The sequence below is a fragment of the Diplodia seriata genome (assembly GCF_021436955.1).
Source record: "Diplodia seriata strain FDS-637 chromosome Unknown scaffold_9, whole genome shotgun sequence".
NCBI lineage: Eukaryota > Fungi > Ascomycota > Dothideomycetes > Botryosphaeriales > Botryosphaeriaceae > Diplodia > Diplodia seriata.
In genome coordinates, this window is record NW_027117316.1 from 2,486,019 (window position 1) to 2,505,992 (window position 19,974).

The 19,974-nt window shown below is 58.7% G+C and overlaps 7 protein-coding genes across 7 annotated transcripts; 4 read left to right on the forward strand and 3 right to left on the reverse strand.

The window, feature by feature from the left end:
• Positions 1-746: 746 nt before the first annotated feature.
• Positions 747-2,240, forward strand: SLS55_009157 (uncharacterized protein; the record flags this gene model as incomplete). Its single annotated transcript, XM_066780560.1, has 1 exon — positions 747-2,240. One exon carries the CDS (start codon positions 747-749, stop codon positions 2,238-2,240), a length of 1,494 nt encoding a protein of 497 aa, XP_066629789.1.
• Positions 2,241-5,314: 3,074 nt separating this feature from the next.
• On the forward strand, positions 5,315-7,012 carry SSU1_3 (Plasma membrane sulfite pump involved in sulfite metabolism; the record flags this gene model as incomplete). The annotated part of the gene is made up of 4 exons (XM_066780561.1): positions 5,315-5,658; positions 5,750-6,118; positions 6,175-6,474; positions 6,568-7,012. 4 exons carry the CDS (start codon positions 5,315-5,317, stop codon positions 7,010-7,012), a joined length of 1,458 nt encoding a protein of 485 aa, XP_066629790.1.
• Positions 7,013-7,420: 408 nt separating this feature from the next.
• Positions 7,421-8,179, forward strand: SLS55_009159 (uncharacterized protein; the record flags this gene model as incomplete). Its single annotated transcript, XM_066780562.1, has 3 exons — positions 7,421-7,446; positions 7,757-7,865; positions 8,000-8,179. The coding sequence occupies 3 exons, from the start codon at positions 7,421-7,423 to the stop codon at positions 8,177-8,179; spliced, it is 315 nt and encodes a 104-aa protein (XP_066629791.1).
• A 1,471-nt stretch (positions 8,180-9,650) lies between these two features.
• AGE2 (ARF GAP with effector function(s)) lies at positions 9,651-11,653 on the reverse strand (the record flags this gene model as incomplete). The annotated part of the gene is made up of 6 exons (XM_066780563.1): positions 9,651-10,937; positions 10,989-11,094; positions 11,147-11,191; positions 11,242-11,364; positions 11,427-11,472; positions 11,536-11,653. 6 exons carry the CDS (start codon positions 11,651-11,653, stop codon positions 9,651-9,653), a joined length of 1,725 nt encoding a protein of 574 aa, XP_066629792.1.
• A 635-nt stretch (positions 11,654-12,288) lies between these two features.
• Positions 12,289-13,229, reverse strand: LUC7 (splicing factor; the record flags this gene model as incomplete). Its single annotated transcript, XM_066780564.1, has 2 exons — positions 12,289-13,148; positions 13,202-13,229. 2 exons carry the CDS (start codon positions 13,227-13,229, stop codon positions 12,289-12,291), a joined length of 888 nt encoding a protein of 295 aa, XP_066629793.1.
• Positions 13,230-13,469: 240 nt separating this feature from the next.
• Positions 13,470-15,427, forward strand: GPI16 (Subunit of the glycosylphosphatidylinositol transamidase complex-like protein; the record flags this gene model as incomplete). The annotated part of the gene is made up of 5 exons (XM_066780565.1): positions 13,470-13,834; positions 13,888-14,191; positions 14,246-14,291; positions 14,342-14,635; positions 14,688-15,427. 5 exons carry the CDS (start codon positions 13,470-13,472, stop codon positions 15,425-15,427), a joined length of 1,749 nt encoding a protein of 582 aa, XP_066629794.1.
• A 342-nt stretch (positions 15,428-15,769) lies between these two features.
• Positions 15,770-18,201, reverse strand: SLS55_009163 (uncharacterized protein; the record flags this gene model as incomplete). Its single annotated transcript, XM_066780566.1, has 3 exons — positions 15,770-16,237; positions 16,341-17,096; positions 17,149-18,201. The coding sequence occupies 3 exons, from the start codon at positions 18,199-18,201 to the stop codon at positions 15,770-15,772; spliced, it is 2,277 nt and encodes a 758-aa protein (XP_066629795.1).
• Positions 18,202-19,974: the final 1,773 nt, after the last annotated feature.

Here is a 19,974-nt window from a genome sequence, read left to right on the forward strand (position 1 = left end):
GCTGTTTTGGATGTGCTGTATAGGGTCGTCGTGAAGCTGCAGATCTTCGAATGTCTTGTGATGTTGTGAAGCGGCTCAACTCAACTGGGATAGTGAGACCGGTGAATTCGTAGAAATATGCAGGCGGCTAATCAAACCTCGTCTCGCTGCCTGCCAGACATGGGTCCTCGGCCCCTTCCCCAATCAAGTTTCAGCGCGTGCAACCCCAACCGAGGCTCGCACATCCAACAGCCTTGCCTTGTTTCCCAAGGCTTTATTGTCGGTACTTTCCAGGTCTCGGCTTTCCGAAAGGCCGTATATTATCAAAAGCTAAAGGCAAAAGAGTTTCAGGTCTTTCCAAATACCCTTTCGCCCCAGTGATGTTGCACGTTCTTTGCCCTCCTTCATAATGTATCGGTCGAACAAGTTGAGGAGTTATGAGGGCGCCGTAAGCAGCTTAAAGAAAAAGAAAAAAAAAGGCTAAAGTCTGCCTGTGAGCCTTGTAAGCCTTGCCTGCTTCTGAAGTTGCCTTGCCGTTTTGCCATACGATGTTCGGCTTACTGAGCCCTCTGATGTGACGTGTCATCATTCTCGCTTACAGGATGAGCCTCAGCCTTGTGGTCTGATAAGAATCCGCTGAGCAAGAAGTAGAATTTCTTGAACAAGAGGAAATTGGCTGGTTGCCAAAACGTGTTAACTCTCAAACAGAATCTCTTCACTTTGCTGAAACATATTGTACTTCTTCTTCTCCTGGATTGAGGAACCGCATGGCCACCGGCAAGCAGCCAAACGATGCGATCGAACAGTTCCTTCGCGAATACAGGCACGATAAGGACTACTACAAGGAACTGGCGGAGTATGTGAAGGAACTCTGCGTAGGCTTCATGGAGAAGTCGAAGGACATTGACGGACTTGTCACCGCTCGGGCCAAGGATGAAAACAGACTGGAGAAAAAGGTCAATGAGCGCCACCAGCGGAACAGTTACGCCACTGTCGAAGCAATCAAAGCCGACATCTCAGACCTTTCAGGAGTTCGCATAGCACTGTTCTATCCTCATCACCAAGTTGATGTAGGCCACTTCATACGCACCGATTTCGACGTTGTCAAGGAGTTGGTGCATCCAAAAATTCCTCCAACTGAAGGCCCTGGAAGAGTCGGAATGAGAGATACCGCCATACCCCGAGACAAGACCAGTGCCACAGGTTCTTCCAGCAAGTCCACGAAGGCAGTCGAAATCGAAGAGGGTCACTTCGACACCGAGCACGAAAAGAGATTCCGCGGATATAAAGCCACTCATTATCGTGTCCGCCTGGGGAAGAAAAATGCCAAAAGAAAATTCCGTCCCACAGATCAGATCGAAATCCAAGTCATGACTGTTTTCCATAGCGCTTGGTCGGAGGTAGAACACAACACACTATACAAAAAGATACAAGGCAGAGCATCCCTTGGGGAAGAACAGATTCTCGACGGCCTCAGTGGCCTTGTTATGGTCAGCGAGCTTTACTTGGAGCAGTTGCACACCATGTTCAACATTCGAATCCAAACCGAAAAGGAAAAAACCGAACAATTCGCCAACAAGTACGAGCTTGGATCCTTCCTATTTTCCCGAATGCAAGGAGCGAAGAAAGCCGATCAGGTCACACTGTCTTCCGTGGAGCTACTTCGCAAGTTTTTGGAGCTGAAGTGCTTCGACCTTAACACCAAAGAAAAGCTCGGCCAGAAGCTCAACGAAATCGACATTTGCACGAACCTCTCATCCGACCTCACCTACCCTTACAGCGGGAAACCCAACGTGTCTCTCCTCATTATGGAGCGACTATACTCGAAAGACGGAAGAGCCATGAGAGGCTCCCGGAATTTGTCAAACGACAAGGAACTTTGCAGCGTTCTCATGAGCACCATCATCTCATTAGATGAACTGTTTCCTCCCACGTCGTTCTGGGAGAAGGAGCTGACTGACAAGGAGAGATCCTCAACATCAGCATCCGGGACAGCGGCCTCAACTCAACTGAACAACCTCAAGTGGATAATGAGCGCTCAAGCCCCAAGAAATGTTTTCCTCGGCCATGTGGATCCTCTGAACAAGAAGGAACGGGACAAACTTCGGAGCCTTTGGAATTGGTTTTCAAACCATAGCTCAAAGTATGTCCGCTTCGTCTTCAACATCTCCGAGCTCGGTGATCTTCGGGAATTTCCGCAGGACATAGCGGCTCTCGAGAGAACATACCATATGGTCAAAGATCTGCTTGAAATTGCTTAGGTGCTCATGAATTAGCCAGTATCTATTCTTAGTTGCCTTTTGCTGTTTTATTTTGGTTATTCATCAGAAATGCATCACTATCGACATGTTAACGTGAATGCATGCGCCAGACAGGGTGATGTAACCGCTGACGTGCGCGTCCGCCTCAACGGAACCCGATGAGCAGCTCTCCTGCCACTCCAGCCTCCATCAATCTCATCCCGAGCTTCTGCCCTCAATGGACGGCTTCGGAGTGAAAACACACTATCGGCCATGCAGCCAATGAGCTGTAGGCGGTCCGCCGTTTTGGTGTGCGTATGCGGCGAACGTTGACGTGCATATGCAGCGAAGTGTGCATATGCGGCGAAATGGCTACGTGTGCACGTGAGACAAATCAGCCAACGTATATCGAACAGGAGGCGGATTTCGATGTGGGTCTGGTGATGAGAGGCTCGGTGACCCGGCTTCCTACAGGTGACCTGATATGGACTTTTCAGACAAAGCGTGCCGAAAGCGGCGAGCGTTCCAGAACTCTGCCTTGCGTTCTCATAGCCAATGGTGCTACTGGCTGTCATGCACAATCATGCATGTCAGCCTTGGCACGGCGATGACGAAGACGCGTGGTCCGATCAGTTTTGTCTTCATTTCCCCTCACCATTCTTACGTCTCACAGTGCGCCCGCATTCTTCAGAATGCGGATGCGGCACACCGCCCGAGTTCAACGGCATTATGGCACCGACGGAAGACCAGGACCAATCATGGTGGGAACAGCTACCCTTTCGCGACTATTACCTCTACTCGCCGCTCCTGGACAACTGCTTTCGACTCTTGGAGCTCTACCCCGGTGAAGGGTCGGATATCATCCGTGGGCGCCTCGTGCATGTTGATCTCAATCGGAGGCCGCAATACGAGGCAATTTCCTACCATTGGGGAGACACAAGGACACGAAGCATTCGAGTGGATGGCTTGAGGCTGGACACCACACGTAGCACGGTACTTGCACTGCAGCAAGTAAGGAGACAAGATGAGTCTCGGTGGATTTGGATCGACGCCGTGTGTATCAACCAGGAAGACCTGCTGGAGCGCGGCCACCAGGTCAAGCTCATGGGACAAATCTATTCAGGCGCGGATACTGTGTTGGTGTGCCTGAACGGCCACGGGGAGTGCAAAGCCAGAGGATTGTTGGAGGAAATCCACGCGGCTTTCGAACCAGTCGAGCGCATTCCCGATTACCCAGTCCCACGTCGCTCATTCTTCGCCGAAAACCAATCGGATATCAGCACACGTGTGTTTTCCGGTGGGACTCAACATCTGGCTCGCCTTTTGTTGAATCCATGGTTTTCCAGGGTTTGGATCTTACAAGAGGTCGGGCTTGCCCAGCGAGTTCATCTATTTTGTGACGACTGGGATATTTCATGGAATAAGGCCATCTTTGCTGCCACATTCATCAACGGACAGAGTTCGATGAGAAGACTCCAACATTCTCTGCCAATTACGGAAGTTTACCCTTTGACCAAAATGTTCTGGAACGGTGTTTGGCAAGTTGAATTCTTAGAAGTTTTGTTATACACGTATCGCCACCAAGCTACGGATCCTCGGGACAAGATTTTTGCGCTCTTAAGCCATCCATCGGCCCTAATATCTGGCGGCTTGGAAACACTGGTTCAGCCTGATTATCGAAAATCCGTCGAGGAGGCATACTTCGAGGTTGCATTCTCGCTGATGAACGGACCGCGCCCTCTACGAGTTTTGTCTGCCGTTAGTAATGACTCTGATTCGTCGAAGGGTTCGATAAAAGACCTCTCCTGGATTCCGGACTGGCGCCCCAAGCGTCCTGACTACACGTTCGGCTTATACAATACGTTCAAGTGTGCCACCGCAATGTCGGCACATTTTGAAGTCAATGCTACTCGCAAGACGTTAGAAGTGCAAGGGGTTCTGTTTGACACGATCGTATTTAAATCGAAACACACGGAAAGGCGACATTTCAGAGAGGCTCGTAGCTCCACTCATCCTGTTTCAGCAATATGGACCGAGCTTTCAGAGCCGGACAACGGTCTGCGCTCGTATTCTACGTCTGAGTCGTTTCGAGAAGCATATCTTCAGACGTTGGCCGCAGGCAATTTCGAGTGGCGCATCGTACGGAAAGCAAGCCCAGTCGTGGGGCTGGGAGATCTGGAAGAATCTTGGCGTCAAGTCCGGCTGAGCTTCGAGAGACTGGGGGTAGAGCAGTCCATTGATAGGGCAACAACCACCTCTTTTGACCAACTTTCAGCCGAGGACAAAGCTGTCTTGTTCTTCGTGGAGCAAGCAGCGGCTGTGTGTCCTCGCCGGAGTTTTTTCAAATCCCGGAGAGGATTCTACGGTCTTGGACCTGGAATAGTAGAGAAAGACGACGTGGTTTGCGTACTGTCTGGATCGAACGTTCCATTTGTTTTGAGATCTGCTGGTGTGTCGGGGAAATGGAGGTTGGTGGGCGAGTGCTACGTGCATGGGATCATGAGCGGGGAAGTCATCGATAGGTGGAGGGCAGGACTGTTCCGGGAGCAGACCTTTCACATCATATGAGCTTCGAGGTCACTTTTTGAGGACCAATCCTTGTAACCGTTGCACCTTTTCAGCTTTTACTATATGCAATTCATCAATTGCCCAATCGGCTTCTTCCCTGTAAAGCCGATCTGCAGCCGGCTGTGCCATGTGGACGCTTCAGCCGCAATAACAGATCTGCAATTCAGCGTGTCCAGGGGCTACTAGTGCAGTGATTTCCATAAAGATTTTCTGCAAAAGAAAATTGCTGTAAAAAGGTACCTCTGTCCTTGCCGCTCGCCCGCCAGAAGCTTGTAGTCTACACGCATGTGCTAGCCGATCGCGGACTAGCCTCTTATCGATCCCGTTGTCCGCCTCTTGTCGTCGCACGGCGATTCGGATGCTCTGGGCGTCAAGCGATTGCGGAGTCATCCCGAGCCAGCCCCATAGACGCCTTCCCTCAACCGCTGAGACCTCTCATCTGCTTTCCTTGTGTCTGCATCTCCTGCCCGAAGCCGGCGTGGATAGGAGTACAAGGAGCCAGGGGGTAGACGTCATCAGCCGAGGCCATGGGCGCGCAAGAACAGGACCCGGAGACCATCTCGCGGACGTCGAGCCGTCGCCGCGTGCCGCAGATCAACGACTTTAGCCTCCGCGGACAATCGCAGGGGAAACAGACCCAGGACCCACAGAAGGACGAGAAAGAGCAGCCGCCTCAGTATGGAGACAACAACCCGGCATGCGTTCCTCCGGCTTCGATGAGTATGCGCCCGCCTACCGGACCCATTCGGACCATCTCCGTCTCTACACCAAGCGGAGAATCGAAGAGAGTGGAGCAAAATGAGGACAAGGCCGCTCGACAGAACAAGTACGATCTTGGGTGGCGAAGAGTGGTGCGCAACTTCAGTCCTTCGTAAGTCTTCATCATTTGAGATAACCTCGCATATTCTTTCTTACTTCCGACATTCGTCAACTCGTATTGGCAGATACTGACGATACATCAGCTGGTTCTCCGTAACCATGGGCACAGGCATCGTAGCCAACCTGCTGGAAGGCATGCCTTACAACGCCGCCTGGCTCCACTGGCTCTCCATCATCTTCTTCGCCCTCAACACCATCCTCTTCACCCTCGCCTTCCTCACCTCCATCGTGCGGTACACGCTCTACCCGGAGATCTGGGGCGTCATGATCCGCGACCCGATCAACTCCCTCTTCCTCGGCACCATCCCCATGGGCTTCGCCACGCTGATCGAGATGTGGGTTCTCGTCTGCGTGCCAGCCTGGGGACCGTGGGCAGCCACTTTCGCCTGGGTGCTGTGGATGATCGACACGGTTGTCGCTGCGGCCGTGACGCTCTCGCTCTCGGTGCTGGTGTAAGTGTTCCCTCTTTCTCAAGCCGAAAGGCCTACGATGCTGATACACACGGCAGAATGATGCAAACGCACGAGCTCAAGTCCCTCGAGCGCTTCACCGCCGCGCAGCTGCTCCCCATCGCCGCCACCATCGTCGCGGCGGGCACGGGAGCGCGCGTGGCCGAGATCCTTCCCGACCCGCAATGGGCGCTCGGCACGCTCATGACGAGCTACGTGCTGTGGGCCATGGGCACGCCGATGGCGTTTGTCGTCATCGCCATGTACTTCCAGCGGCTGGCGGTGCACAAGATGCCGCCGCGCGAGGTCATCGTGAGCTGCTTCCTGCCGCTGGGGCCGCTGGGTTTCGGCGGGTTCGGGTGAGTCGACTTCATCTTTCTGTGCCCACTCGCTGCTCTCACACGTCGCCCCATTGTTCTAAACGTTCGCCGACGCTGACGCCCCCTCGCCAGCATCATGTACCTCGGCAAAGTCTCCCGCACCATCTTCCCGCTCACGGACACGCTGGACCCCACCGCCGGCTCCGTCGCGTACGTGCTCGGCTTCTTCGTGGCGCTGATCATGTGGGGGTTCGGGCTGGTGTGGTTCTTCATCGCGCTGGTGTCCATGTGGCAGGCCCGGCCGTTCCCCTTCAACATGGGCTGGTGGGGCTTCACCTTCCCGCTCGGCGTCTTCGCCACCTCGACCATCCAGATCGGCGTCGAGATGCCGTCCGCCTTCTTCAAGGTGCTCGGCCAGATCTTCAGCGTCGCCGTGATTTTGCTTTGGTGTCTGGTTGCGGCGCGTACGGCGAAGGGGGCGTGGACCGGGAAACTGTTTTTTGCACCGTGTTTGAGGAATTTGAAGAAGGATGGGGAGGGTGAGGGGAGTGATGGGGAGGTGGAGAGGGCGGCGTGAAGGTTGAGTCTGTGGTGATATTTTAGAAAAAGTTGCGAAAAGAAGCTCGTGCAAGATTCCATGCGCGGCACAGCTACCCGACGCACGCCAAGTCTAGAACAAAGACCAGGCCGGGGTCATGCCTGCCTCGGCGAGATTATTGCCTGAGCTCCAGCCCAGAACCCGAACCCCAGTCAGTCGTCATCCGGCGCGCGCCAACCCAAGCCCCCGGGGGGCCTTCATCCTCAGCTCAATCCGCAACCGTACTCCCGCCCCTACAACAACCCTAACCTCTCCAACGCAACCCGCCCTCGAGACCGCGACTGCTCCTCCCTCCACCACCACTCGCACGAGTCACGCCTCCGCCGACCGCATCCCCACGGCCGATCTGCAGCACAACGCGACACACCCACGCACACTCCAGCAACCATGTCGGAAGCCTACGAGCGCGAACGGTACGTCCGCTCCCCGTCCTTCCTCTGCAGGAACCGCGCAGCCACACCCCACGACTCAGCTCTACCTACCCGACCGCACACATCCACCGCAGCCCTCCCTCACCCAGGGAGGCGCGGCGTGGCGTGGCGCGGCGCGGCGCGGCGATGCGATGCGATGCGCCCCGTCTCGCTCCCCGAAGCCGCGCGGAAGTGGACGTCCACCGCCACACCCACGCCCGCCTACGCGGCAGCCGCAACCCAGACATCGAAGAGCGGGGGGAAAGAAACCACGACAAAAGAAACCGCGCGCTGACGAAGGCGACCCCCACAGGCAGAACAACTCGCGCCTCGACGAGCTCGCGTCCAAGGTGACCGCCCTGCGCGGCGTGACCATCGACATCTACGACAACGCACGCGACCAGCGGGTGCTAGACAACACGGTACGTCCCCCATCCATCTTTCCGGCAGCAGCAGCAGCAGCAGCAGCAGCACCCTTTTCCCCCTACCTACCTACCTACCCGATACATACAACCCTCACCTCGCTGACACTGTACACACACGCGACACGATAAAGAACGAAACCTTCTCCTCCTTCTCCTCGTCGCTCAAGGGCAGCGCCACCCGCCTCACCCGCATGGCCCAGTCGGGCAACAAGGTCGCCATCCTCAAACTCGCCGGCATCATCGCCGGCTGCGTCATCGTGCTGTACTGGATCTGGGGCCTGGTTTTCGGGCATGGGGGCGGCTCCAAGTAAATGAAAAAAAAAAAAAAAAAAACGAACGGAGAGATTGTCTCGTTATGGAGATTAATAAGATGATTTGATTTTTTAAAGGGAAAGGGAAGGGAAGGGCGGTGGTAGGGGGAGGGGAGGGGAGGGGAGGGGAAAGGATGGTGTGCTGCTGCGAGTGGGGATGGTGGGGGTGGTTGGGTTGGGACTGGGACTGGCTGGTTGGCTGGCTGGCTGGGTACAATGGCGCTTGAGAGTTGCGGGGAGAATCGCCCGGAGAAGAACGATGGGGGAAGGCAGGCTTGGGCGTGTTGCGCGGGGGGAGGGAATAACCGCCCGCGCGCGCGCGCTTTTTGCTGCCTTCTGGAGAGGGGAGACGAGACAGCACCGGTCGGTCACTCTGAGGCTGCCTGCACGCCCCCGTGTTTTTCTGGCAGAGACGCGCGTGCTGCTGCAAAAGATGGTTGCGAACTCCTCTTCTTCTCGAAGCCAGATATCGCGGCAATGGTCGGGAAGGAGGGAGGGGGGCATACATATCCGTCCGCCATTGAGAACTTTATGAGGTTCAAACTAACGACGGCTGAACCAAAAGGCTCGGGAATGGAGCAAACACAGCCCGGCAGTCTTTCTCTCTCTCACTCGTCTTGTTTCCGCTCCTCCTCCCTGTCCAAACTCGATCGAGCGTAAGCCGTAGGTTTTTACACTTTTTTTTTTATGGTCTCCTGCTGGGGCAAAAAGGGCTGCTGCGAACAACGGAACGGTGCTGCTTCTGGGTCATGTTTGTTTCTGTTTCCTCTCTTCCTTTCTCCTTTTAGTTTCGCATATCTCATGCAATGCATGCATCACTTTAGCATTTAGAAGACCACTTGGCCAAAGAGGGCTCGGAAGAGAAGAAAAGCGCAAGAAGGGAGCGAGCGAGAGAGAGAGAAAGAGAGAGAGAGAGATAGGACAAGAGGCAACAAAACACAAGACAAGCATTCGGGCGTTTCGGTTTTTTTCACATATCACTCAGGTTTCTGTGCATAACAAAAAAAAGGATACCTAGTCTCCCTGTCATCGTAACATCTCGCATCATCTCACCTTCACCATTAACCAATTCCATACCTATGTATGTATGTACCATCAAACTTTTCCAATTTTTTTCTTCTTTCGATATTACGTCGTCGTCATACCTACCTACCTACCTACTCTCAAGTCTACTACCTACCATCATACATACACGGGGGCCGTTCATCTTGGATAGTCAGTGTGGGGGGGAAAAAGAAAGAAAGATATAAAACGAAACGAAAACGAAAGAAGAAGAAGAGAGGTCATCATCTGATTATACCGCCCATCATTCTCTCGTCGTCTCTTTAAACTCCGTTAAACTCCGGGCCTATGCTCCAACCATTTCCATCATCGACCCCGCGCAAAATGCTGTCCCCGGCCGCCGCCGCCGCAAACAACAAGTAACTCAGTACGAAAAAATAACAACCCCCCCTTTTCAGTCTTCGGAAATCTACCACGGATTGTCGAAGAGGTCGGCGCCCATACCGGTGACGGGCTTGGAAGCGGACGGGTTGGACGCGGCCGGCGCGGGGGCGGGGGCGCTGCTCCAGCCGCCAAAGTCGTCGTCCTGCGCGACGGCGGGCGTGGAAGCGCTGCCCCAAGCCGACGACGAAGGGGCTGCTGCGCTGGCCGTGGTGCTGGTGGTAGCTGGAGGGGCAGGGGCGGCCGCGGCGGCGGCAGCAGGGGCAGCGCTGCTGGATGAACCCCACACGTCGTTGGATCCCCAGGGATCGCCCATGCCGCCGAGCCCGGAGGCGTAGTTGACGGACTGCGTGGGCTGTGCGGGTTGCGCGGGCTGGCTGGGTGCCATGGGGGAAGAGAGGTTGAAGGCCGAGTTGGTGGCGGCGGGGGAGGACATGGTCGGCTTGGAGGGAGCGGGGGCGGGAGCGCCGAAGTCGAGGCTGAATAGATCGCCCGAGTTGCTGGCGGCGGGCTTGGGGGGAGCAGCCGCGGCCGGAGAAGTGGCCGAGGCAAAGCCGCCAAAGTTGCTGCCGAAGCTGGAAGTGCGCTGGGCCTGGGGAGCTGCTGGCTTGGGAGCAGGAGCATCAAAGAAGCTACCGCCGCTGCCGAAAGAACCAAGGCCAGACCTGGACCCGGACGGGGTGTGGTTCGAAGAGGCAGATTTGGGTGTAGCGCTCATAAGATCGGCGAAAGGTGACGGCTTAGGAGCCTGCGGGGTGTTGTTGGAGAAGCTAAGGCTGCTGAAGGCATCATTCATGCCGCCAAAGCCACCACCAAAGCCGCCAGCTGCAGGCTGGGCTGCAGTGGGCGACTGTTGAAACCCGGGAGACCCAAGACCAGGGGAACCAAGTCCTCCAAAAGAGCCAGAGCCAGTATGGTGATGCCTGACAGCAGCAGGCGGCGCAGCCGGCTTTGCGGCATAGAGAGAGAGAATGGACTGCTTGAGGTCGGGACGAGACTGCGCAGCGGGAGCCGAACCGGTGGTGCTCGCAGGACGGGCTGGCGTGCTCGAGGGCGAACCGCCAAAGAAGTCCAATCCCAACAGCGAATCACCAGGCTTGGACTGTTTCGGCGGAGCGGCTTCTGCCTTCGGCGGAGGTGGTGCCCTTGCGGAGGGTGGGCCAGTGCTCGGGCGCGAGGGCGGCGGGTCGTCGCCAAAGATATCCATGGTCGGTTGCTTCTTCACGGGAGCAGGAGCAGCATGGCTAGCAGAGGCACCAGCACGCTGGGAGGTAGAGCGCTCCAACTTGGCTTTCTCCTGCACCACGTTCAACGGCTAACCGTATCAGCACCGTTCCAGACGTGGGTCGTCATGCTTTTAGCTTACCACATCATCGTCGCCTTCGGTATCCAGGGTCGCGGGATCAGGCATCGGCCCGTCCATGACCCAGCGCTTGGAATCGTACTTGGTGCGGATAAAGTTCTCGATCTTGCTGTCGCAGGGTCAATCGTGGTGTTTCAGGATATGTGGTGCCGTGTGCTTACGATTCGGAGGGGATGTGGCCAGGTGCGAGCTTTGCCTCCCAGTATCTGCTGCGGTCAGTCACTGCTTCTGGTGCCTGTGCCATACCGCCACTCACTTGTTCGCCCTGGCGTTGCCCCACCGCAGCATGCTCTGCAGCTGCTCGTCCGTCCACGAGTCCAAGTCGACCGACTTGACCCTGCTGATATGGGTGCCCATGCCTCTATGGATTCCAGAGCATCTACCGCCATCGTCAGCCGCCGTCCAGCAGAGGCGCGGGTTCATTGTCAGGGGTTGGTGTACCGAATGCAGACGAAGACTCCCAGGTTCCAGCTGGCCCATCGAGGGTCTGTAGAGGTGTGCGTCAGTTTCTGCGGTCATAGGCATGGCTCCGATTGAAGAGAAGACGCACGCTTGTTCCGCTTGCAGTCGGCGCAGCTCTTATTCGCCTCGAGCTTGACCAGGCTCTTGAGCGTCTGGGTGTTTTGGGCCGCACGCTCGGCGGCGGGGTTGGGGGCGCGCCGCGACATTGCTGGGGTGTTGTGGACTTGCGCAGGCGGGTGAGGTGCAGAGAGCAAAGGGCAGAGCACGGATAGCCAGCGGAGACAGGGTTGGAAGGGCGCAGGGCGATGTCCGAAAGTTGGGTTCCAGCTGGCGCCGCGCCCGGCGGGACGGTGTAATGCAGCCATCAAGTCTTGGCGCGGGCCCAGTCCGTCACCGCCTTCCGCGGCCCGGCGGCTCGGCACAGCAAGTAGCATGGATCCCATCATCAGAGCATCACCAAGCGCAGATCAGTTGTAAAGGATAGCTTCTCATTCACGTCTAACACGATCCGTTTCACGTCGAGACGAACGCACCGAAAAAAGGAAATGCTGTCGTTAGAAATCCAAGCAACAAGAAGGAGACCTTGACCCACCGTGCTGCGCGTGTGTTGTCACGGGAACTTTACCACAGTGCTCATTAGACCTCACAATATGTTCCGACAGGCCCGGGAGGCCATGCTGCTTGCAATTGGTTAACCACAATCACCAGAGGCGGCGGGAGATGCGTACTCGGTGCAGTTGTTGGATATTGGACCAAATTTCCGTGCGGATAGCATCTACTTTTCCCAGACCGTCCAGAACGCCTTGACCTGTCAGTTGAAAATGCAACAAGGTTCCATACCTCACCACCGCCCTCCGTAGCCGCGGCCGCCCCGGTAGCCACCACCCCCGCCGCGGCCGTACCCGCCGCCACCTCTGTATCCTCCTCTTCCGCCATAGCCTCTGTCTCCGAATCCACCATCGGGATCGCCTCGTCCCCCACGGGGTCCGTCGTCGGCATCGTGGCGCTGTGGCGGTGGCTTCCCCTTGAGCTCCTTCTGCAGGACCTCGTATGTTTTCCGCATCTGAGCGTACCCAAGATGCATCTTTCCGTAAAAGTGATCGGCCAAGCGGCGGTCGTTGTCGAGGCGACTGAGGTAGGCGCCGCAGACATCGCAAACCTGCAGCTTCTGATGGCCTGATGGGCCGGAAGTGTCGGACAATGCCTTGAGTTCGCGCTCGCGGTCCTCCTTGGTCTGCTTGGCCTGCTTGACCTTGAAGAACTCGGTGACGGCCTGGTTGACGGCGCCCTCCTCGCCCAGTATCTGGATCTCCAGCAGGCCGTTCTCGATGGTCTTGGACAGGTCGCGGATCTGGGTGAGCAGCAGGTTGGTCTGTCGGATCTCGTCGGGCGTCTTTTCCAGGCGGCGCTGGGCGCTGTCGATGCGGCGGTTGCACTCGTCGACGTACTTTTGCATGTCGCGCAGGTAGTCGTACTCGAAGCCCCAGCGGCGCTTCTGCTCGGCGTCGGCGGCCTCGTACTCGTTCTTGAGCGCCTCGCTGTGGACCTTGGGGCAAGGGCCAAAGTCTTGCTTGGTATTGGTAAAGAGGTCGTGCGGGCAGGTGCCGACCAGGTACGAGCGGCAGACCTTGGGGTCGGTCATGGACAGTTGCGGGGCGCGCGTGCCGGGGCCCGACATGAGCTGCTCGCCCATGAGCTGCTCTGCGCCTGTCAGTACACGGCAATGCTTGCGGAGGCTGGGCACTGCGACTTACCGAGCAGCTTCCTCTGTTCGGCGGCCATGGCGACGGCGAAGCAGTCGGTGGCGCAGGAGCGGATGCAGCAATGGGGATTGGGGCGGAGAGGTGGTGGTGATAGAGTGATAGGTGGATAAAGCTGGGACGCGCGCGACGGATTTCTCGTTTCCCGACCGCGGCCCCATTGCGTCGATCGACCGGGGTCCAGTGCGCCGCGGCGCGTCACCCGCCAGACAGCTGCTTCCGCCCTCACCTCCACGCAGCTGTCAACGGCTGGAGAGCCGCCATGTTCCTCCTACGCTCCCTCTTTGGCCTCTTGTCGCTCCTTCTGCTGTCGTCGCATGCCAATGCCGATGGCGCCGACTATCACGAGCGCCTTCTGTTGCGCCCTCTCCCGCAGGACCAACTTCTAGCCTCCTTCAACTTCCGCAGCAACGCCTCCGCTGCGTCTTTCGAGCACCAGAACTTCCGCTTCTTCCCTCGCTCGCTGGGCCAGATCCTGCAGCATGCTCACACCAAGGAGCTGCACCTGCGCTTCAGCACCGGCCGCTGGGACGCCGAGCAATGGGGAGCCCGACCACGGAACGGAGCGCGCGAGGGCGGGACTGGTGTTGAGCTGTGGGCATGGGTAGATGCGGAGACTGAGGAGCAGTGAGTGCCGTATCGGCCCCAATTATGCACGCCGAATGCTCATTCATCACAAGGGCGAATGCGCGCTGGCTGACGCTGGCCAACGCTCTCTCCGGCCTCTTCTGCGCCTCCGTCAACTTTATTGATGCCACCAAGACCATCCGTCCCGTCAAGTCTTTTCCTCCCGAGCGCTATCCGCCAGTCGAGTCTCTCGAGAACCTTCACCTGCTCCACGGCACCCTCCCGCACGAGGTAATCTGCACCGAGAACTTGACACCTTTCCTGAAACTGTTGCCGTGCAAGGGGAAATCCGGCGTCTCGAGCCTTCTGGATGGCCACAAGCTCTTTGATGCGTCATGGCAGACCATGTCTATCGATGTACGTCCTGTCTGTCCTGATGACGGCAGCGAGTGCGTCTTGGAAATGGAACAGGTTGTGGACATGGTCGTGGACATTGACAGATCAAAGCGCCCGAGAGGTACGTGTATAGCGGCTGCTCCTTATGCTGCGCCTATTCACATTGTGCAGACAACCCAATTCCTAGGCCTAAGCCTATCGAGGAGATTCCATGTGACGAGAACAAGCCCTATCCTCGGCACGATTCCTGCTTTCCTCTCGAAGCTACTTCGGAGTCGGCGTGGAGCTTTAACCAGCTATTTGGACGGCCAATCAAGGGTGCGTGCCCTTTGACGGGTGAAGGGCCAGCTTCCGAGACCGTATGTATCAATGTTCAGCCAGAGCGTGAGATCAAGGTCGAGACTTCTGCAAAGTACAAGGAATCCAAGTACGAAGACGGCTTATTGAGGTGCTACGAACTGCCCAGTAAGTTTTTGTGACAGACCTGCTAGTTTCTTGGCGACTAACGGACATATAGCTGGTGCGGATTTCGATTTAGTCCTTCCCGAGCAAACAGTGGAATCAAGCATTCCTCTAGCTCAGCCGCCATTGTATGCAGCTCGCTCAATCACTGGCTATGGCCAAGAGCGTGGTGGTCTCCAGGCTGTCTTGACGAACCCGTCCCAGACTTCTCCGGTCGACCTGATCTACCTGGAATCTTTGCCGTGGTTTATGAGGACTTACGTGCACACTCTCCGCGCATTTGTCACTTCTGGAGACTCCAAGGTGGAATGTCCCGAGTGTATCAAGGAGATATTCTACAGACCAGGTGTAGACCGAAGCCGAGGCACTCACCTCGAATTGATGCTCACAGTCCCAGCCAACTCAACGTTGACTTTGACATATGATTTTGAAAAGGCAATTCTGCGCTACACGGAATACCCACCCGACGCGAACCGCGGCTTCGATGTGGCGCCCGCCGTCATCCGCCTCCTCGACCATGCCACGGACTCGGACTCGAGAGGGGTTTACCTGCGCACGACAAGCTTACTCCTTCCATTGCCGACGCCGGATTTCAGTATGCCATACAACGTCATCATTCTTACCAGTACAGTCATGGCTTTAGGATTCGGCAGTATCTTCAACATCCTGGTCAGGAGGTTCATCGGAGCGAACGAGGTTGTTGCTTGGCAAGGAGGCGGCTTGAAGGGTGTCATTGCTGGCAAGATTCAGCGTTTGAAAGCCAAGTTTCAACCGAAAGGTTCCAAAGCAGAGTAGACAGTCTCTGTCTTTGTACTTCCCATCCAGTATTTTAACTATGGCTTCGCATTCCACAAGCTCCAAGGATCACTGCATAGCGTTTGGTGGAGGCTCTTTGGTACTTTCAACGGTTTCTTATGCCAGATTATTTCCGCTTTCCTCTCGAGGGATCCCTTGAATTGCTGTCACTAACGCGAGTGTGGAAATTACCTGGGTTGACTTAAGAGAAAGCAACGAAAGAGCAGAGGAACCTTTGAACGAACTTCGCCTTTGGTAAAGCTTGGCTACTCAGACTAATGGTTTGACTTAGACGTGTGATCATAGCTCAAGGCTAGCAAGTCCTCAACCTCTGATAGCCGGTTACCAAGAACTCACCCACCTCCGCACAACCCTCCCCAGCCACTCGTCGTCCCTAAGGATGTCCGCCATAGGCACTTCGCCGAGCCGTGGCGCCATTTCAAGCGTTTTCTCAGTCTGAAATCCCAACGTCTTCTTGCCCGTCACTTCTCGCCCATACTTACCCTCCCAGAACCCCAGCAGCTTCCGACTCGGATTCCTCTGCACGTCCGGATCACTATCGCGCAGTTTCTCGAGCCATTCGGCGGGCGACACGACCTCGAACGGCGGAAGCATCCCGGTTCGTCGGAGAGCCGGAACGAAGTCCCTCGTCCAATGAAAGGTCTGCGGGTTGAGGATGTGGTACACCGTCGCGGCATCATCCTCGACAACATCCCGCACACCATCACCACCACTCTCCCGGCCTCCCACCGGCAGCGCGATGTCCAAGATCGAGGCCGCCGCCACGTCAATCGGGAGCCAAGACATATTCTACAGACTTCGTCAGCACGCACGAGGGAACATGGCGATTCCGAAAAGGGGGCGGAAAAAAAAAAAGAGAGAAGAGGATTAAGGGAACACCCCGTCCACTCACCTCGTCAAGCGCAGGCAATACGCCCGTCTCCCACACCCCCCGCACCAGCAACGGCACCGCCTCCGTCCCGTTCCAGTCCCCCGCCCCGCCCAGATCCCCCACCAGCTGCCCTATCCGCAGCACCCCCGCCCGCGCCCGCATCCCCCCCGTCTGCTGCGCCGCCGCCGCCACGATCTTCTCCCCCACCAACTTACTCCGACCATACCCCACCCCCTGCGCCGCCGCGAACGGGCGCGGCACGGCTTCCGAAACCCGCACCACCTCGCCATCGTCGTCGTCGTCGTCGCCGTTTTGCGCTAGGTTCGCGAGCCCCCCCGTCGCCGCCACGCTGCTAGCGAACCACAGCGCCGCGGGCTCCGGCGTGCGCACGCGCAGACACAGCCGGTCCAGCAGCGCGTGCAGCCCGGCGACGTGCGGCCGGAACGCGCGGACCGGCAAAGCGAAGTTGACCGGCCACGCGGCGTGCACGACGCAGGTGAGGCGCGCGCGGAGGGCGGCGAGGGTGGCGGGCGGGAGGGAGAGGTCGGGGGAGCTGAGGGAGGTGTAGGGGAGCGCGGTCCAGAGGGGGGTGGTGGAGTCCGGTGGCGGGGGGAGGGTGAGCCCTCGGGAGCGGAGGGAGGAGAGGATTCGCGTCTCTGCGGTGCTGGCGGAGGGGGCGCGCGCGAGGGCGTAGATGTGGGTGAGGTTGCTGGGGGGGTGGGTGAGGAGGATGTGGAGGATGTGCGCGCCGAGGCCGCCGGTGGCGCCGGTGAGGAGCTTGGGGGTTAGTGGGATGGGATGGTGGAGGGGGAGGGCAGGGAGAGCTTACCACGACTTCGCCGTCGGGGGCGGGTAGGTCGCCGGGGACGTGCGGGTCGAATGCGGAGAACTCGTCGACGAGCTCTTGCATGGCCAGCAGCTCGTCCTCGTCGCTCTGGCCCATGGCTTCGCCCGTCCGCAGCGCGTAGAGGTGCCTCGCCAACGTCTTGACGTTGCCTTTCTCGTACACCACGTTCTGGCTCAATTCGTCGCGTCGCGGCCCCAGGTCCAGCGTCTTCCGGATCAGACTCCACATCCGCATCGTCTGCAAGCTGTCGACGCCGGCCGCAAAGACGTCCGCCTCGGCGCTCTGCAAACGCGCCGCCCCCAGCTCGCCCCTAAACTTCTCCAGCAACCATTCCTCCAACCCCGCCACCTCGAGCGCGAGCAGCGGCGCTCCGCCGCCGCGCTCCTCCTCCCGATCCCCCAAACCCGTCCGCTCGAACCGCGCATACGCCGCCTCGATGACGTCCGCGAAGACGTCGTACACGCGCTGCCGCACCGCCGTCCCCTTGTCCGTCCGCGGCCACTCGGTCCCCGCCGGCATCGCCACCACGAGTTCCCTCGGGATCCGCGCAAACGACTCGGCGCCGGCATTCGCTTCCTCGACGTGCCCCCAAATCGCCTCGACGAACTCCTCCGCCTCCCCCATCTCCGCTCCCCCCTCTCCCTCTCCCCCCGCGCGGAACACCAACATCCCCGGCACCGCCCTCCCCGCGCCAAACACCACCGCCTCGGCGACGTGGCGACACTGCCTCACGGCGCCCTCGATCGGCAACGGCAACACCTTCTCGCCGTTCGTCAGCGCCAGCCGGTCGTCGAGCCGCGCCAGGTAGCGCCACCAGTCGGCGTGCGTCGGGTGCGCCGCGAAGAGGTCGCGCGTGCGGAACGAGTCGGGCGGGGTGTCGCTGTTGCTCGGGGCGCCGCGAGAAGGCAGGGAGGAGAGCGCGACGCATTCGTAGATGCCGGGCGTGATCTCGTCCATGAGGATGTGCGGGGCGATGGGGGCGGGGAGCCGCAGGTAGGACCACGCGGTGTCGCCGGGGGGGCGGAGGGAGGACATTATGGCGCCGGTTTCGGAGCTGTGGCCCCGAGGGGGAGGGGGTTAGTGATGAGGGGGGGAGAGAGGGGACGGTCGGGGGACAGGAGGGGGAAAGCATCTGGAGGGGGAGGGCGGGGAGAGAGCAACAACAACAACAAAACCAGGAACAACTCACGACCCATAATTCGCCACCAGATTGACGCCCCCGGCCACCAACGCATCCCCCACGCCCTCGGGACACGCAGCCCCCGCAAACATGACGACCCGCGCTCCCCGCAGCTCCCGCACCCCCTCCTCCCGCTCCGCCATGATCCCCAGCACGTACGGCACCGCCGTCACCAGCTCCGGCCGCGCCGCCCGCATCGCCCGCACCAGGTTCGCCGCCGTCACCGCCCGCGCGTGGTTCGCGCTCCACATGGCCACGCCCCGGTACACGCACCGGAACAGCTCCATCAGCCCGTGCGAGTGGAACAGCGGCGACGCGCAGAACGCCCGCAGGCCCAGCCCTTTGGCGAAGTTGGCGAGGAGCGCGCGGTGAGAGAGCGGGATCGGCTTCGGGAAGCCCGTGCTGCCGCTGGAGTGGATTATCCAGGCGGTCTTTTCGGCGGGGGAGGGGGAGGGGGAGGGGGAGGAGGCACGGGGGATGGTGGTGGTGGTGGTGGTGGTGGTGGTGGTGGAGGGAGTGCGGTAGTCGGCCCGGGTGATGGGCGCGATTGATGTCAGTGAGGAGGTCGGGGGCAGCGCGGCGCGGATTCGCGGGACGCCGTCCTGCTGCTCCCCGGGGGCGGCGATGATGATGCCGCAGCCGCACGTCTCGAGCAGGCGCGCGTGCGCGGCCGCCGCCAGCCGCGGCGAGAGGAACAGCAGCGCCCACCCCAGCCGGCTGACGGCCAGGATCGTGACGATGACGTCGAAGCTGGACGGCGCCAGCAGCGCTACCACGGGCGCGTCGCCGGCCGACGTGGGGTCCTGCGTGGACGGTCAGTGTGGTCGTTGCCTGTGGGCGGCGGGGATGCAAACCGCTGGCGCCAGACCCTGGCTCGCGTACTTGGCCGCTGCCGCGTCGGCATAGCTGTTGAGCCGTTTCGCTGTGTACTGCTCGAAATCGTCGACGTCCGTGGCAGGGTATGCCACGAGCACCGGATCGTCGGCGCGAGCGGCCTGCGCTCGGATGAGCTCGTCGATGGTGGACGGAGCGGATACGGTCGTGGCCGTGGGGGGATCGGTGGTTGTGACTGTGGCCGTTGCAGACATGATGGGCGAGGTGACGGGGACAACGATGTCTTCGAACTCTGGCCCTCTTCTTGTCCGCTGCTCGGCCGCCCGTGCGGTTTTGAAGTGTTCAGACAAGCTTTGCGGGTTCTTTTCCGGCCCCGCGTGGGGGTCCGGTCGGATGAGCGGGGTCGGTCCGCCAACCCGGATATTTTTGCACCCATTGGCTCCTCGGGAATAACGATGGCGTGTGGGGGGAGGCGTGGGGGATGGGAACGTCTTCCCCGCAAAAGCTTGATGTGAACGCGGGGAACCTGGGGGTTGCAGAGTGGAGTGCACCATCTTTGCCTTTTGGATGTTAGTGGAGTGGGGACTACGGCGGTTGGGAGCAGTTGTAATGCTGACTGGACTTCGATAGGAAGGGTATCCCCAGCTGATGTTGCGTACTGTTTTTCCTCCAGTCTCGTGTAAGTCCGTCCGTACTTGAGGGAGCCCACTTAACAAGCTTCCGCAAGACGTCGATTCTCTCCACACTGCTGTCACTATCATCTAATATGTCTCGCAGCACCACCAGAGGCCATC